Source organism: Triticum urartu, chromosome 6A (assembly GCF_056163025.1).
Source record: "Triticum urartu cultivar PI428250 chromosome 6A, HENAU_Tu73, whole genome shotgun sequence".
NCBI classification, from domain to species: Eukaryota; Viridiplantae; Streptophyta; class Magnoliopsida; order Poales; family Poaceae; genus Triticum; species Triticum urartu.
The window spans coordinates 536,899,717-536,916,937 of NC_141878.1; the positions used below are offsets into that span (position 1 = coordinate 536,899,717).

A 17,221-nucleotide genomic window follows, 5' to 3' on the forward strand; every position below is an offset into this window, starting at 1 on the left:
ACAAGATTCAGCCCGGTCCATTTCGGTGCTTTAGATGGGCCAAGCCCATTAATTCAGCCTTTTTAATATTTTTTCCTGTCAATTTTTCTTCGATTTCATGGGCCTAGCCCAACATTATAGCCTTTTTATTTTCTGGGCCATGGCCTTTTTGGCTCAACAATTCCAGATTTTTTTATAATTACATTTTTCTTTTCTTGTTTTAAGATGGGTCAATTGAGATGGGTCCCAATTGTAAGTTCTGGTAATCGGTCCCAGTTGTCAGGTTCTAGTAAGTGGGTCCCAATTTTCAAGGTCATATTCTTCAGATTTCAGTTTCATAGTAAAAAAATAGCCAATATTTAAATTGGCACAGACAAAAAAATACAAGTAGTACTTAAAATAACAGCAGCCAAAATCAGTATGGAGCAGCTACTCTATAAATAACACATAATACATCATCAATCACTGTTTTACAAGCTCTATGTGTAACAACAGAATCAGTATGGAGCTCTATGTGTAACAGCTACAGAATTTACAAGCTCTATGTGTCTTCAATCTTCTTCAACATGGAGCTCCTTCGGCACAAACTGGGCACCTGCAACATCACAGGAAGGCAATTTTAGTGCTCCATCAAAGAACCAAGTAAATTGCCCTCAATCATACAAACAAAGTAATACTGTTGAAGAATAGGTTCAAATGAGAAGGCAGCATGAAACTAGTGATACAACATGCAGAAAACACTACAATGTAATACTGTTGTAAGTTCATATCAGCACAAAATCAGCACTATTATATAGAGCAAATGATATGCCCCCCTTTTAATAAAACTGTAGTCTATGCTAGTGACAAAACAAGGGATAGGACTAATATGATGTGCTAGATTGCCAGCAACAGTGCGTGCATCTTCATATTTCAAAACGACCAATAGACTAGTTAGCTGGCAAAATACTAAAGAAGGCATAGACAAAACCGAAGGTAACATGCATCACATCAAAAAATAGTAACCACTGAACCTACATCATATCTACACCAATTAGGTTGCATGTGTATGCTAGAAATCAAGAATCAAAAGGACTTCAGCTTGTTTAAAATATCTTGCCTCTGTTGCTCCCAGTTCAGTAAAGAAATGGTCGAGCAATGAGCGCTTTGTTTCAAGAACTTGGCAGTGCAAAATAGATTTCGGGTGGAGCACAAATAGAATACCTGGAAAAGAAACATAAAGAGCTATACAGTTAAGTAAGCATCATTGGCTGTACAAATAAGTGGAGAACAATAAAGAGCTATATAGTCTGTTGAGAACAATAAAGAGCTATACAAATTCATATTCAAGTTTGACTACATGCTAACATACTCATGATCAAGTTTGACTACAAGCTAACATATCATTGTGAATACAGATGATTTTCGGACTAGAACCGTTGCGCAAGTTCAGGTCGTTTGAAGTTTTGACAACAAGCTACAAAATCTAGTTAAATCAATAGTAGTATTGCAAGTAACAAATAGACTCTCAGAGCAGAACCAATGCACAAGAACGGACCAGCAACTACTAGGCCCAACAACTAAGATATGTAGGAAATTTCAGATGTATCACTTCATAGATCAAGCATAGGCGCAACATAAAAGGCTCATGAGCGCTACAAAGTCTGAACGATTCAGTAGGAAGCAAGCGGAATCAATCAACTAGACATGCGGACAATAGAGGCGCAGGGGAAGAAGCTCCTGCACCGGCAGAAGCAGACACAATCTGGTCCCACCAATAGGTCAGCCATGCCAGCATCTCCAGAGAACATAGGAGCAATGGTGTCAGAAATCTTAAGCTTCTCCATAACAGGATCGTGCCCAACAAGACCGACTTGGTGCAGAATCACCCCAGTCTATCTGCAGGCAGATACATTAAACAACAAAGTCAAGGAAAATGAAACTGAAACAAAGCAAACACAATGGTTGGATACGAGCAGAATCATGGGAGACAGCTATAATATAAAGAATTGTTGCAAAATTGGACCAAATCATTTTTCAGTTGGAATGCAAGCTAGTTTGCACATGACATAGCAGGGAGACATCTATTCAACAGAGAGACATAGCATGGGAGGAGCACCTATGTCAAGAGAAATCACACATGTCATGAACCCTGGGCATCATTTTAACTTACAAACTGCATCACCAAATAAAACTACCAGGTTAGTGACAACCTTAAAATGGAATCAGGCAGTCTTACGTTTTGAGCCACTTGTAAGATCAATTACAGTTTTCTTTAACTCGGATGTGAAAGCAAAAAACTTGCCAGAATTAGCAAGGATTCCTCTGCCTAACTAGATTCAACACGAGCCAAGCAGGGCACCTTATGCTCTGCACCTAGCACGACATTTTTTTGTTTATTTATATTTAGAAAATGGATGAGATTTATTATTCTTGGCTTCCTCTGCAAGTAGCCAGGCTAGTGGGGTGACCCAAAAGATTCATGGATTTAAGGATAAACACCATGATGCATAATATTGATATATTGAACGCACACTATGAATCTAGTCAGAAAAAAGGCAAAGCCTAAGTCACATGAAACACATGCTGCGTGCGTGCGTGTGGAAACTTCAGTACAGCCCACAATGAACATCAACATCAGAATAGTTCAGAAGGTGGCAAGTGTTGGTCGTACCTGCGATGAGCATGAGTATGTTGACGTCCATGGTGCGCCACGGCGAACCACTTGAGCAGCCTCCAGAAGTGCTCGAAGAGCGAGACCACCAGAAGCACCCCGCAGACGAGCACGTAGTTAACTTCTGCTTCACGGTTGTTCTGCAGGACTGAGCATTTCCTCACCGAGAAGAGATGCTGTGATCTTGCCCTCTTTGCTTCGCCTTCTTCTGGTGCTTTGTAGCAGTTCCACTGGTTGTGTATGTTGATGATCTGTTACGGCACAACAGAACTCTGTCAGCTATTACTGAAATTCCTCCCCAAAATGAGACAAGAGATGGGGTTACCAAGTATAAACCAACATTCTTGTTTTATTAATTTAGTCTGCTAAATGTCGGTAAAATTACTGGGAAACTGACAGCGGCTCCAGTGCAGATAGGATACAAAGTTTCAGATGTGTTCTGCAGTTATATTACATACAGACTGAAGAAATTGACAGAGCACAGTGCAGATAGGAGATGATGCTGGACATGCTACCAGTTGTTTACCTGTTCTGGGTGTTCGTGTTGTGCCCAACAGAGTGGGGATCCTCTGCTATAGGCTGGTGGCGGGCAATGGGGATCCTTTGTTGTAGATGATGAGGAGACACCTCGGGCCTGCAATAAGAATAATATAGGATGAGAATAATATAGGATGCTTCGCTTGCAATAAGTAAATGCATCATGAAGGTCGCAGATCCGCATACAGAATGAAGTTATGTAGGATCAGCAAGCTACTGGGAAATATAATCCCAACAAGCAAGCAAACCCGCGCGACTTATTTTTAATCTATTTAATAAAGGCACTCAGCATTGTGTTTCTGTATGCAGCGTGCTTTCAAGATCACACTTTGAATCTCTACTGTGATATCGATGAGAAATGGCCATTTGTGCTAATTATCTTATCATGAATGTAAATCTACATTTCCACCACAAACCCACAATGATTCTGGCTTCTTATGATGGAAGGGGATCATAAAGAAGAGATTGGAGGGCTCATAGGTGGATGAGTGCAAGATGCTGCAGGAGAGAACGCCTGCAACTAAGTAAATTGACATTGAAAATTAACACTAGAAACCTTGAGACGGAGACGGACTAGAAACCTTGAGCAGCACCTTCTAGCCCCAAACCGAACTCCTAATAATCACTAGAAACCTTGAGCAGCACATTCTTGCAGGTATACGTACCGGATATGGAGACGGAGACGGACTACTGGGAGACAGAGACGGACTCCTGGGAGAGCACACACCGTATCTGCTCCAGCGAGTAGGGGTGCTCCAGGTCCTTGATGTCCTGCACCGTATCTGCAAACGCCCAAATCGGTTCCCCGTCAGTCAGTGAAGCTAAGCCAATCAATGGAGGAAAAAACCAAATAAGGAAACCGAGGGATCCGGGCGCTTCCATTACCGAAGACATCGAGCGCGTCGAGCGCCGCGTGCGCGGGGTGGACGGCGTGCTCCGGCCGCTCGTGCACGAGGCGGGGGCGTCGGCGAGGAGCCAGCGGAGGTGGCGGTGGAGGTGCGGCGCCGAGGGTGTTGCGAGCGCGGCGGCCCTACGGCGGAAGGCGCCGAGTGAGGCATCAGGGACGGGGTGGGTCGGCGGGCGGCGGCCTCGGCTGAATCGGGGGTCGCGCTTGGCCACTTGAGGATGCGCGCGCCCGATCTGGCCCGATGAGAGGAAGGAGCGGAGGGATGGGGTCACCGTGGTGAGCTCGGCGCCACCGGAGGGTGGGATCGGGCGCCGTAGGTGGTGGTGGTGGCGGCGGCGAGGAGTGGTGCGGGGGAGAGGAGCTCGCGTCGGTGGGTAGGGTTTGGTGGAGAAGATACGAGTGGTGCGCCGCCGCCAGGGACGAGGGGAATGAGACGGAGGAAGGGGCTGCGGGTGGGGTATCTCTTTTCAATTTTTTTTATTTTTTCTGTAGATAAATGGATGGATGGATGTGGGATGGAGAGATGGATGGACAGATGGGCGCCATGTCATCGATCCGTGGGAAGAGTTTCGATTGGTTCAAGAAATCAGTGATTTAAATAGTTTCCAAGTACTAAAAAATAGAGGGATTTTGTGAAGTAGCTATCAAAAATATTTTGCAAAAGGGCACCCCACAAATTTTCACTAGAGTTAGAACACATTTTATGGATAAGTACCAATTTATATGCATTTCTAATCTTTCTAGTTATTTTTAATCATTTTTCGAGTACCTAAAAGGAGGTTTTTTTGTGAAGAATCTACCAAATAATTGTTGCAAAATTGGACCAAATCATTTTTATAAAATACTAGGCCATATTTAATGCACAATTGACCAAATGGTTGGGTGTAAAAAGTTTTGATCCTCCTCTCGTGAAAAAGACAAATTTTCACCGATTCAGTTGGAAGCGGGTCAAATTTGAACTGTAGCTGCCTTATAGTTTGCTCTTCATTTTTTCCAAAAATCATTTATAGGTACATAAGTATCTATTAGAAACACCAAAAAAATCCAAGATTCAACCACTAGCTAGGAACGGTCATTCCCGTCGTTTTGACCGCATTTTGAAACAGGCATAAAAAATTCAAAAAAATCAAAAAATTGGGAAACTTTCGCATTGTGTCATTATATGTGGCCAAGTTCCCAGGAAAAATAACAAACTTGTAATACGGAAATTATTTTAAAAAAGTGTTCTCAGAAACGAGCTATCACATGTGGAGATCAATGGCTTTCAAGACAAACGATCAATCTTATGGCCACATTCATGGCATAGTTTGCTCAAATGATCTCATATTGTGCACAAGGGTGCATATTGGAATGGCAAACAATGTTGCATAAGGAAGTTTTCATTTTCTTTGGACGAAAAAACTATTTTCCATTTTTCGAGTGCCCAAAAGGAGGTTTTTTTGTGAAGGACCTCCCAAATAATTGTTGAAAAATTGGACCAAATCAATTTTCTAAAATACTAGGCCATATTTAATGCACAATTGACCAAATGGTTGGGTTTCAAAAGTTTTTATCCACCTCTGGTGAAAAAGACAAATTTCCGCCGATTCAGCTGGAAGTGGGTCAAATTTGAACTATAGCTGCCTTGTAGTTTGCTCTTTATTTTTTCCAAAAATCATTTCTAGGTACATAAGTATCTATTTAATCAGAGAAACACCAAAAAAATTCCAAGATTCAACCACTAGCTAGGAACGGTCATTCCCGCCGTTTTGACCGCATTTTGAAACGGGCATAAAAAATTCAAAAAAAATCAAAAAATTGGGAAACCTTCGCACTGTGTCATCATATGTGGCCAAGTTCCCAAGAAAAATAACAAACTTGTAATACGTCAATTATTTTAAAAAAGTGTTCTCAGAAACGAGCTATCACGTGTGGAGATCAATGGCTTTCAACACAAACGATCAATCTTATGGCCACATTCATGGCATAGTTTGCTCAAATGATCTCATATTGTGCACATGGGTGCATATTGGAATGGCAAACAATGTTGCATAAAGAAGTTTTCATTTTCTTTGGACAAAAAAACCATTTTCCATTTTTCGAGTGCCCAAAAGGAGGGTTTTTTTGTGAAGGACCTCCCAAATAATTGTTGCAAAATTGGACCAAATTAATTCTCTAAAATACTAGGCCATATTTAATGCACAATTGACCAAATGGTTGTGTTTCAAAAGTTCTTATCCACCTCTGGTGAAAAAGACAAATTTCCGCCGATTCAGTTGGAAGTGGGTCAAATTTGAACTGTAGCTGCCTTGTAGTTTGCTCTTTATTTTTTCCAAAAATCATTTCTAGGTACATAAGTATCTATTTAATCAGAGAAACACCAAAAAAATTCCAAGATTCAACCACTAGCTAGGAACGGTCATTCCCGCCGTTTTGACCGCATTTTGAAACGGGCATAAAAAATTCAAAAAAAATCAAAAAACTGGGAAACCTTCGCATTGTGTCATCATATGTGGCCAAGTTCCCAGGAAAAATAACAAACTTGTAATACGACAATTATTTTAAAAAAGTGTTCTCAGAAACGAGCTACCACGTATGGAGATCAATGGCTTTCAAGCCAAATGATCAATCTTATGGCCACATTCATGGCATAGTTTGTTCAAATGATCTCATATTGTGCACAAGGGTGCATATTGGAATGGCAAACAATGTTGCCTAAGGAAGTTTTCATTTTCTTTGGACGAAAAAGCCATTTTCCATTTTTCGAGTGCCCCAAAGGAGGTTTTTTTGTGAAGGACCTACAATATATTTATTGAAAAATTGGACCAAATCAATTTTCTAAAATACTAGGACATATTTAATGCACAATTGACAAAATGGTTGGGTGTAAAAAGTTTTGATCCACCTCTCGTGAAAAAGACAAATTTCCGCCGATTCAGTTGGAAGCGGGTCAAATTTGAACTGCAGCTGCCTCATAGTTTGCTATTTATTTTTTCAAAAAATAATTTCTAGTTACATAAGTACCTATTTAATCATAAATACATGGTTTGGTAGCGATACGTGGAGGTTTGGGCGGTGGTCGGGGGCCCCAACTCTAGAGTGCGTAAACTCGCATGGCCGCCGCATGGTCACTGAGTGACCGTGGCGTTGCCATGTGTTTTGGGCGGCCTAGGCATGTCTAGTGGGTTGGGAACTCCCCAGGTAGGTGCTAGTAAGAATATTACAACATAAGATTCTCATGAGGAGATCGATCGATGCTCAAACATGAATTAGCAGCCAAGTGTTTGATTAGCGGTTCGGGAAATGTACATCGCTAATGGGCGTGAGTTTTGGCTGAGGATGATCAGTTACTAAGAAGACCGTCTTCACAAATTTTCAGCTCAAAAGGAGGAGCCTAGGTGGTACTTGCTTTGCAAAGTACCACACTGGACATAAATACGAATGTTGAAGCTGAGCTCAAAATAATGAATGGATTGAGCTGGCATTTGGTGAAGGATGGTTATTTGGGCATAGGAAAGCACTGTAGAAAATGGATACTATTTGGACATGCCAAAGTGGTACTTCCTTCACAAACTATTGTTTTGAACAGAATAGGAAAATGAATATTTTTGAACTAGGCAAGGAAGGTTTTTACATATTTGACGAAGATATGACCCAAAGAATTTATGACATTTTTTTGGGAATTTTGGGAATGACAAAAATATAGGTTGCTTCACAACCTAGGGCAAAAACTGCCACATGGACATGACACATAGGCAAAACTGATGAGGTGGCGCCTAGTCATAGCAAAACTGAGATAGTAGCTTCTTTCTATGAATCTTTTGCTACTTATGTTGATCTCCCCAAGGAGAAGTGGTTTAAATATCATCCTCCCATAGAAGTAAAAGTAGCTGCATCTATTAAAGTTGAAGAAAATATTGTCACTTATAATGATCCTATTGTTCCTACTGCATATGTTGAGAAACCACCTTTCCCTGTTAGGATAAAGGATCATGCTAAAGCTTCAACCGTGATTCGCAAAAGCAATATAAAAACTTATACACCTCATGAGAAAATTAAAGTTGAACCTGATATTGCTATTGTTAAAGATCTCTTGTCTGATAATATTGATGGGCATGTCATTCATTTCCTTGATGAAACTGCTAGAATTGCTAAACCTTGTGCTAAAGATAAAAAAAGACCGGTGGTAGGCATGCCTGTTATTTCTGTTAAAATAGGAGATCATTGTTATCATGGCTTATGTGATATGGGTGCTAGTGCTAGTGCAATACCTTATTCCTTATACAAAGAAATTATGCATGACATTGCACCTGCTGAGATAGAAGATATTGATGTCACAACTAAACTTGCCAATAGAGATACTATTTCACCAATGGGAATTGTTAGAGATGTTGAAGTCTTGTGTGGGAAAACTAAATATCCTGCTAATTTTGTTGTTCTTGGTTCCCCACAAGATAGTTTTTGTCCTATTATATTTGGTAGACCTTTCATGAACACTGTTAATGCTACCATAGATTGCAAAAGGGATGTTGTTACTATCGGTTTAGATGATATGACTCATGAATTTAATTTTTCTAAATTTAGTAGACAACACCGTGAAGAAGAATTACCTAGTAAGGATGAAATTATTGGTCTTGCTTCTATTGTCTTACCTCCTAGTGATCCTTTAGAACAATATTTGTTAGACCATGAAAATGATATGTTTATGAATGAAAGAAGGGAAATAGATGAAGTATTCTTTAAACAGGAATCTATTCTAAAAAAATTTGCCTATTGAAATCCTAGGGGATCCCCCTCCACCCAAGGGTGATCCCGTGTTTGAGCTTAAACCGTTACCTGATACTCTTAAATATGCTTATCTTGATGAGAAAAAGATATATCCTATTATTATTAGTGCTAACCTTTCAGAGCATGAGGAAGAGAGATTATTGAAAACTCTGAAGAAGCACCGTGCTTCTATTGGGTATACTCTTGATGATCTTAAGGGCATTAGTCCCACTCTATGTCAACATAAAATTAATTTGGAAGAAGATGCTAAACCAGTTTGTGATCATCAACCACGGCTGAATCCTAAAATGAAAGAAGTGGTAAGAAAGGAAATATTAAAGCTCCTTGAGACAGATATAATTTATCCCGTTGCTGATAGTCAGTGGGTAAGCCATGTCCATTGTGTCCCTAAGAAGGGAGGTATTACTGTTGTTCCTAATGATAAAGATGAATTGATTCCTTAAAGAATTATTACAGGTTATAGGATGGTAATTGATTTCCGCAAATTAAATAAGGCAGCTAAAAAGGATCATTACCCCTTACCTTTTATCGATCAAATGCTAGAAAGATTATCCAAACACTAGCACAGATGCCCGTGCGTTGCAACGGGAGAGATTTTTTTGCGAGAAGCATCGGGAGAGATAATTGATGTGTCCATCAAAACGTTCTCCACAACAGTGGCGCCATAGAGCGGAGAGTTGTGGTGTTCTCGTGGGTCATGTTTGGTCTGCGAGATGTTTATAGTAGTGGGGTTGGTCTGAGTGACGGCCACTACCCAACTTGTGCCTATTTTTCCCTTCAGGTCCACGTCCTTATCGAGGTTGTGGTTACCTCCTGATTTTTCTTAAAACATATCAGCATTTTTTTGGAAAGAACGTTAATTGCTGGAAAAGGCAAAAAACTTGAAATAGGAAGATTTTTTTAAATTCACAAACATTTTTTGAAAACAAGAACATTTTTAAGGCGGAGAATCGGACATTTTTCGAATTTGTGAAACATTTTTTAAATGGAAACTGGTTTTGAACTTTCAAAACCATTTTTGAAAATGTGTTTTTTATCATGAACATTATTTTGAATTTGTAAACATTTCAAAAAAAATATTTTTCGAATTACTATTATTTTTAAAATGAAATTTATTTTGTATGTCTCGAAAAAATTTAGATTTTGTTAAATTGCGAATTTTTTTAATTTCGAGAAAAAATGAACGAAAATATAAATTTAAAGTTCCAAATAATTTTGAAAAATAGAACAAATTTTGAAATTCTAAGATTTAACGAAAATTATTACAAGAAACGAAATTTGGGAAAATTACAAAAATACATTTATGAAAAAGGAAAATATATCTTGGAAGGGAAAATTGAAAAATAAAAAAACACACAGAAAAAACGGAAATGGGCCGGCCCAACATTGGGCGACAGATGAGATGCTCCAACTATATGTGGCTCTGTGCGACAAATAAGGTTCTCTAGCAGCGTACACAAGATATAAATTTGGGGCTTTTCTGGGCCTTAGCACGTGCGGCCCATGTATGAAATTCTGGACAAAACTCTTTTGTTTTCTTTTCTAGCAGTTGGACCACAAAAATTTAGTACCACCTCGGATATAAAGATATATTTTCGGCGGTGAATGGATGAAAAAATTGGCGAAACACACCTTGCTTTATTAGTAGGTATAGATACACATTTTTGCTTTCTAGATGGTTATTCTGGTTTCTCTCAAATACATGTGTCAGCCAAAGATCAATCAAAGACTACCTTTACCTGCCCTTTTGGTGCTTTTGCTTATAGACGTATGCCTTTTGGTTTATGTAATGCACTTGCTACCTTTCAAAGATGCATGATGGCTATGAAGGAAATATGCCCTAGAGGCAATAATAAAGTTATTTTTTATTTCCTTGTATCATGATAAATGTTTATTATTCATGCTAGAATTGTATTAACCGGAAACATAATACATGTGTGAATACATAGACAAACAATATGTCACTAGTATGCCTCTACTTGACTAGCTCGTTGAATCAATGATGGTTAAGTTTCCTAGCCATAGACATGAGTTGTCATTTGATTAACGGGGTGACATCATTAGAGAATTATGTGATTGACTTGACCCATTCTGTTAGCATAGCACTTGATCGATTAGTTTGTTGCTATTGCTTTCTTCATGACTTATACATGTTCCTATGACTATGAGATTATGCAACTCCCGTTTACCAGAGGAACACTTTGTGTGCTACTAAATGTCACAACGTAACTGGGTGATTATAAAGGTGCTCTACAGGTGTCTCCGAAGGTACTTGTTGGGTTGGCGTATTTTGAGATTAGGATTTGTCACTCCGATTGTCGGAGAGGTATCTCTGGGCCCACTCAGTAATGCACATCACTTAAGCCTTGCAAGCATTGCACCTAATGAGTTAGTTGCGGGATGATGTATTACGCAACGAGTAAAGAGACTTGCTGGTAACGAGATTGAACTAGGTATTGAGATACCGACGATCGAATCTCAGGCAAGTAACATACCGATGACAAAGGGAACAACGTATGTTGTTATGCGGTCTGACCGATAAAGATCTTCGTAGAATATGTAGGAGCCAATATGAGCATCCAGGTTCCGCTATTGGTTATTGACCGGAGACGTGTCTCAGTCATGGCTACATAGTTCTTGAACCCGTAGGGTCCGTACGCTTAACGCTACGATGACAGTTATATTATGAGTTTTATGTTTTGATGTACCGAAGGTTGTTCGGAGACCCGGATGTGATCACGGACATGACGAGGAGTCTCGAAATGGTCGAGACATGAAGATTGATATATTGGAAGCCTATGTTTGGATATCGGAAGTGTTCCAGGTGAAATCGGGATTTTACCGGAGTACCGGGGGGTTACCGGAACCCCCCGGGGGCTTAATGGGCTTACATGGGCCTTGGTGGAAAAGGAGGGAAGCAAGGGAAGTGTGGGGCGCGCCTCCCCAAGGCCCAAACCGTATTGGTTTAGGGCAAAGTGGGTCGGGCCCCCCTCTTTCCTTCTTCCCCCCTCCCAAGTCCTAATCCAACTAGGAAAAGGGGGGGAGTCCTACTCCCGGTGGGAGTAGGACTCCTCCGGCGCGCCTCTCCCCTTGGACGGCCGCACCCCCCTTGCTCCTTTATATACAAGGGCAGGGGGCACCTCTAGAGAGAAGTTGATCGTCTCTTAGCCGTGTGCGGTGCCCCCCTCCACCATAGTCCACCTCGATAATACTATACCTGTGCTTAGGCGAAGCCCTGCGTTGGTAGAACATCAACATCATCACCATGCTGTCGTGCTGACGAAACTCTCCGTCAACACTCGGCTGGATCGGAGTTAGAGGGACGTCATCGGGCTGAACATGTGCTGAACTCGGAGGTGCCGTGCGTTCGATACTTGATCGGTCGGATCGTGAAGACGTACGACTACATCAACCGCATTGTGCTAACGCTTCCGCTTTCGGTCTACGTGGGTATGTGGACAAGACTCTCCCCTCTCGTTGCTATGCATCACCATGATCTTGCGTGTGCGTAGGATTTTTTTTGAAATTACTACGTTTCCCAACAGTGGTATCAAAGCCAGGTTTTATGCGTTGATGTAATATGCACGAGTAGAACACAAGTGAGTTGTGGGTGATATAAGTCATATTGCTTACCAGCATGTCACACTTTGGTTCGGCGGTATTGTTGGATGAAGCGGCCCGGACCGACATTACGCGTACGCTTACGCGAGACTGGTTCTACCGACGTGCTTTGCACACAGGTGGCTGGCGGGTGTCAGTTTCTCCAACTTTAGTTGAACTGAGTGTGGCTACGCCCGGTCCTTGAGAAGGTTAAAATAGCACCAACTTGACAAACTATCGTTGTGGTTTTGATGCATAGGTAAGAACGGTTCTTGCTCAGCCCGTAGCAACCACGTAAAACTTGCAACAACAAAGTATAGGACGTCTAACTTGTTTTTGCAGGGCATGTTGTGATGTGATATGGTCAAGACGTGATGAGATATAAGTTGTTGTATGAGATGATCATGCTTTGTTGAAGTTATCGGCAACTGGCAAAAGCCTTATGGTTATCTCTCTATTGCATAAGATGCAAGCGCCAAATAATTGCTTTACTTTATCACTATGCGACAGCAATTGTTGGCGAGACAACCATGTGACGACACATTGATATAGATCAAGATGATGGAGATCATGGTGTCATGCCGGTGACGATGGAGATCATGACGATGCTTTGGAGATGGAGATCAAAGGCACAAGATGATGATGGCCATATCATGTCACATATTTTGATTGCATGTGATGTTTATCTTTTATACATCTTATTTTGCTTAGTTCGACGGTAGCTTTATAAGATGATCTCTCACTAATTATCAAGGTACAAGTGTTCTCCCTGAGTATGCACCGTTGCGAAAGTTCTTCGTGCTGAGACACCACGTGATGATCGGGTGTGATAGGATCTACGTTCAAATACAACGGGTGCAAAACAGTTGCACACGCAGAATACTCAGGTTAAACTTGACAAGCCTAGCATATAACAGATATGACCTCGGAACACGGAGACCGAAAGGTCAAGCGTGAATCATATAGTAGATATGATCAACATTGTGATGTTCACCATTGAAACTACTCCATCTCACGTGATGATCGGACATGGTTTAGTTGATATGGATCACATGATCACTTAGAAGATTAGAGGGATGTCTGTCTAAGTGGGAGTTCTTAAGTAATATGATTAATTGAACTTTAATTTATCATGAACTTAGTCCTGGTAGTATTAGCATATCTATGTTCTAGATCAATAGCTCGCGATGTTGCTCCCAGTTTATTGTGTTCCTAGAGAAAAATTATGTTGAAAAATGTTAGTAGCAATGATGCGGATTGGATCCGTGATCTAAGGATTATCCTCATTGCTGCATAGAAGAATTATGTCTTTGCTGCACCGCTAGGTGACAGACCTATTGCAGGAGTAGAGGCAGACGTTATGAACGTTTGGCTAGCTCAATATGATGACTACTTGATAGTTTAGTGCACCTGCTTAACGGCTTAGAATCGGGACTTCAAAGACGTTTTGAATGTCATGGACCATATGAGATGTTCCAGGAGTTGAAGTTAATATTTCAAGCAAATACCCGAGTTGAGAGATATGAAGTCTCCAACAAGTTCTATAGCTAAAAAGATGGAGGAGAATAGCTCAAGCAGTGAGCATGTGCTCAGATTGTCTGGGTACTACAATCGCTTGAATCAAGTGGGAGTTAATCTTCCAGATAAGATAGTGATTGACAGAATTCTCTAGTCACCATCACCAAGTTAGTAGAACTTCGTGATGAACTATGATATGCAAGGGATAACGGAAATGATTCCCAAGCTCTTCGTAATGTTGAAATCAACAAAGGTAGAAATCAACAAAAATATCAAGTGTTGATGGTAGACAAGACCACTAGTTTCAAGAAAAGGGCAAAGGGAAGAAGGGGAACTTCAAGAAGAACGGCAAGCAAGTTGCTGCTCAAGTGAAGAAGCCCAAGTCTGGTCCTAAGCCTGAGACTAAGTGCTTCTACTACAAAGGGACTGGTCACTGGAAGCGGAACTGCCCCAAGTATTTGGCGGATAAGAAGGATGGCAAAGTGAACAAAGGTATATTTGATATACAGATTATTGATGTGTATTTTACTAGTGTTTGTAGAAACCCCTCGGTATTTGATAGTGGTTCAGTTGCTAAGAGTAATAACTCGAAACGGGAGTTGCAGAATGAACAGAGACTAGTTAAGGGTGAAGTGACGATGTGTGTTGGAAGTGGTTCCAAGATTGATATGATCATCATCGCACACTCCCTATACTTTCGGGATTAGTGTTGAACCTAAATAAGTGTTATTTGGTGTTTGCGTTGAGCATGAATATGATTTGATCATGTTTATTGCAATACGGTTATTCATTTAAGTAAGAGAATAAATTGTTGTTTTGTTTACATGAATAAAACATTATATGGTTACACACCCAATGAAAATGGTTCGTTGGATCTCGATCGTACTGATACACATATTCATAATATTGAAACCAAAAGATGCAAATTTAATAATGATAGTGCAACTTATTTGTGGCACTGCCGTTTAGGCCATATTGGTGTAAAGCGCATGAAGAAACTCCATGCTAATGGACTTTTGGAATCACTCGATTACGAATCACTTGATGCCTGTGAACCATGCCTCATGGGCAAGATGACGAAGACTCCGTTCTCCGAAACAATGGAGAGTGTTAAGGCTCATGGCAAGTATCGTTCTTTTTCTGACCTTCACAGATGATTTGAGCAGATATGGGTATATCTACTTAATGAAACACAAGTCTGAAACATTTGAAAAGTTCAAAGAATTTCAGAGTGAAGTGGAGAATCATCGTAACAAGAAAATAAAAGCTTCTACGATATGATCGCAGAGGTAAAATATTTGAGTTAAGAGTTTGGCCTTCAGTTAAAACAATGTGAAATAGTTTCACTACTCACGCCACCTGGAACACCACAGTGTAATGGTGTGTCCGAACGTCATAACCGTACTTTATTAGATATGGTGCGATCTATGATGTCTCTTACCGATCTACCACTATCGTTTTGGGTTTATGCATTAGAGACAGCTGCATTCACGTTAAATAGGGCACCATCTAGATCCGTTGAGACGGCACCGTATGAACTATGGTTTGGCAAGAAACCTAAGCTGTCGTTTCTTAAAGTTTGAGGTTGCAATGCTTATGTGAAAAAGTTTCAACCTGATAAGCTCAAACCCAAATCGGATAAGTGCGTCTTCATAGGATACCCAAAAGAAAATGTTGGGTACACCTTCTATCACAGATCCGAAGGCAAGATATTCGTTGCTGAGAATGGATCCTTTCTAGAGAAGGAGTTTTTCTAAAAGAAGTGAGTGGGAGGAAAGTAGAACTTGATGAGGTAACTGTACCTGCTCCCTTATTGGAAAGTAGTTCATCACAGAAATATGTTCCTGTGACTACTACACCAATTAGTGAGGAAGGTAATGATGATGATCATGTAACTTCAGATCAAGTTGCTACCAAACCTCGTAGGTAAACCAGAGTGAGATCCGCACCAGAGTGGTACGGTAATCCTGTTCTGGAGGTCATGTTACTTGACCATGACGAGCCTACGAACTATGAGGAAGCGATGATGAGCCCAGATTCCGCGAAATGGCTTGAGGCCATGAAATCTGAAATGAGATCCATGTATGAGAACAAAGTATGGACTTTGATGACTTGCCCATTGATCGGCGAGCCATTGAGATTAAATGGATCTTCAAGAGGAAGACGGACGCTGATAGTAGTGTTACTATCTAGAAAGCTAGAATTGTCGCAAAAAGGTTTTCGACAAGTTCAAGGTGTTGACTACGATGAGAGTTTCTCACTCGTATCTATGCTTAAGTCTGTCCGAATCATGTTAGCAATTGCCGCATTTTATGAAATCTGGCAAATGGATAAATAAAACTGCATTCTTTAATGGATTTATTAAAGAAGAGTTGTATATGATGCAACCAGAAGGTTTTGTCAATCCTAAAGGTACTAACAAAATATGCAAGCTCCAGTGTCTATGGACTGGTGCAAGCATCTCGGAGTTGGAATATACGCTTTGATAAGTTGATCAAAGCATATAGTTTTATACAGACTTGCGGTGAAGCCTGTATTTACAAGAAAAGTGAGTGGGAGCACTACAACATTTCTGATAAGTATATGTGAATGACATATTGTTGATCAGAGATAATGTAGAATTATTCTGCAAAGCATAAAGGAATGTTTGAAAGGAGTTTTTTTTTCAAAGAAAGACCTCGGTGAAGCTACTTACATATTGAGCATCAAGATCTATAGAGATAGATCAAGACGCTTGACAAGTTTTTCAATGAGTACATACCTTGACAAGATTTTGAAGTAGTTCAAAATGGAACAGTCAAAGAAGGAGTTCTTGCCTATGTTACAAGGTGTGAAATGAGTAAGACTCAAAACCCGACCACGGCAGAAGATAGAGAGAGAATGAAAGTCATTCCCTATGCCTCAGCCATAGGTTCTATAAAGTATGCCATGATGTGTACCCGACCTATTGTATCCCCTACCCTGAGTTTGGCAAGGGAGTACAATAGTGATCTAGGAGTAGATCACTGGACATTGGTCAAAATTATCCTTAGTGGAATAAGGATATGTTTCTCGATTATGGATGTGACAAAAGGTTTGTCGTAAAGGGTTACGTCGATGCAAATTTTGACACTGATCCAGATGACTCAAAGTCTCAATCTGGATGCATATTGAAAGTGGGAGCAATTAGCTAGAGTAGCTCCGTGCAGAGCATTGTTGACATAGAAATTTGCAAAATAGATACGGATCTGAATGTGGCAGACCCGTTGACTAAACTTCCC

General features: G+C 40.5%; 1 protein-coding gene across 1 annotated transcript in view; it reads right to left on the reverse strand.

The window, feature by feature from the left end:
* Nucleotides 1-394: 394 nt before the first annotated feature.
* LOC125514754 (uncharacterized) overlaps nt 395-17,221 on the reverse strand; it is a 51,782-nt gene continuing 34,955 nt past the window's right edge. Inside the window, exons 2-7 of the mRNA XM_048680107.2 lie at nt 4,055-4,539; nt 3,835-3,951; nt 3,159-3,266; nt 2,633-2,883; nt 1,079-1,857; nt 395-574 (exon numbers count right to left, since the gene is read on the reverse strand). Of these exons, the coding sequence (XP_048536064.2) occupies nt 1,854-1,857; nt 2,633-2,883; nt 3,159-3,266; nt 3,835-3,951; nt 4,055-4,539 (965 nt within the window). The 3' untranslated portion in view covers nt 395-574; nt 1,079-1,853. The remainder of the gene's footprint in view (nt 575-1,078; nt 1,858-2,632; nt 2,884-3,158; nt 3,267-3,834; nt 3,952-4,054; nt 4,540-17,221) is intronic.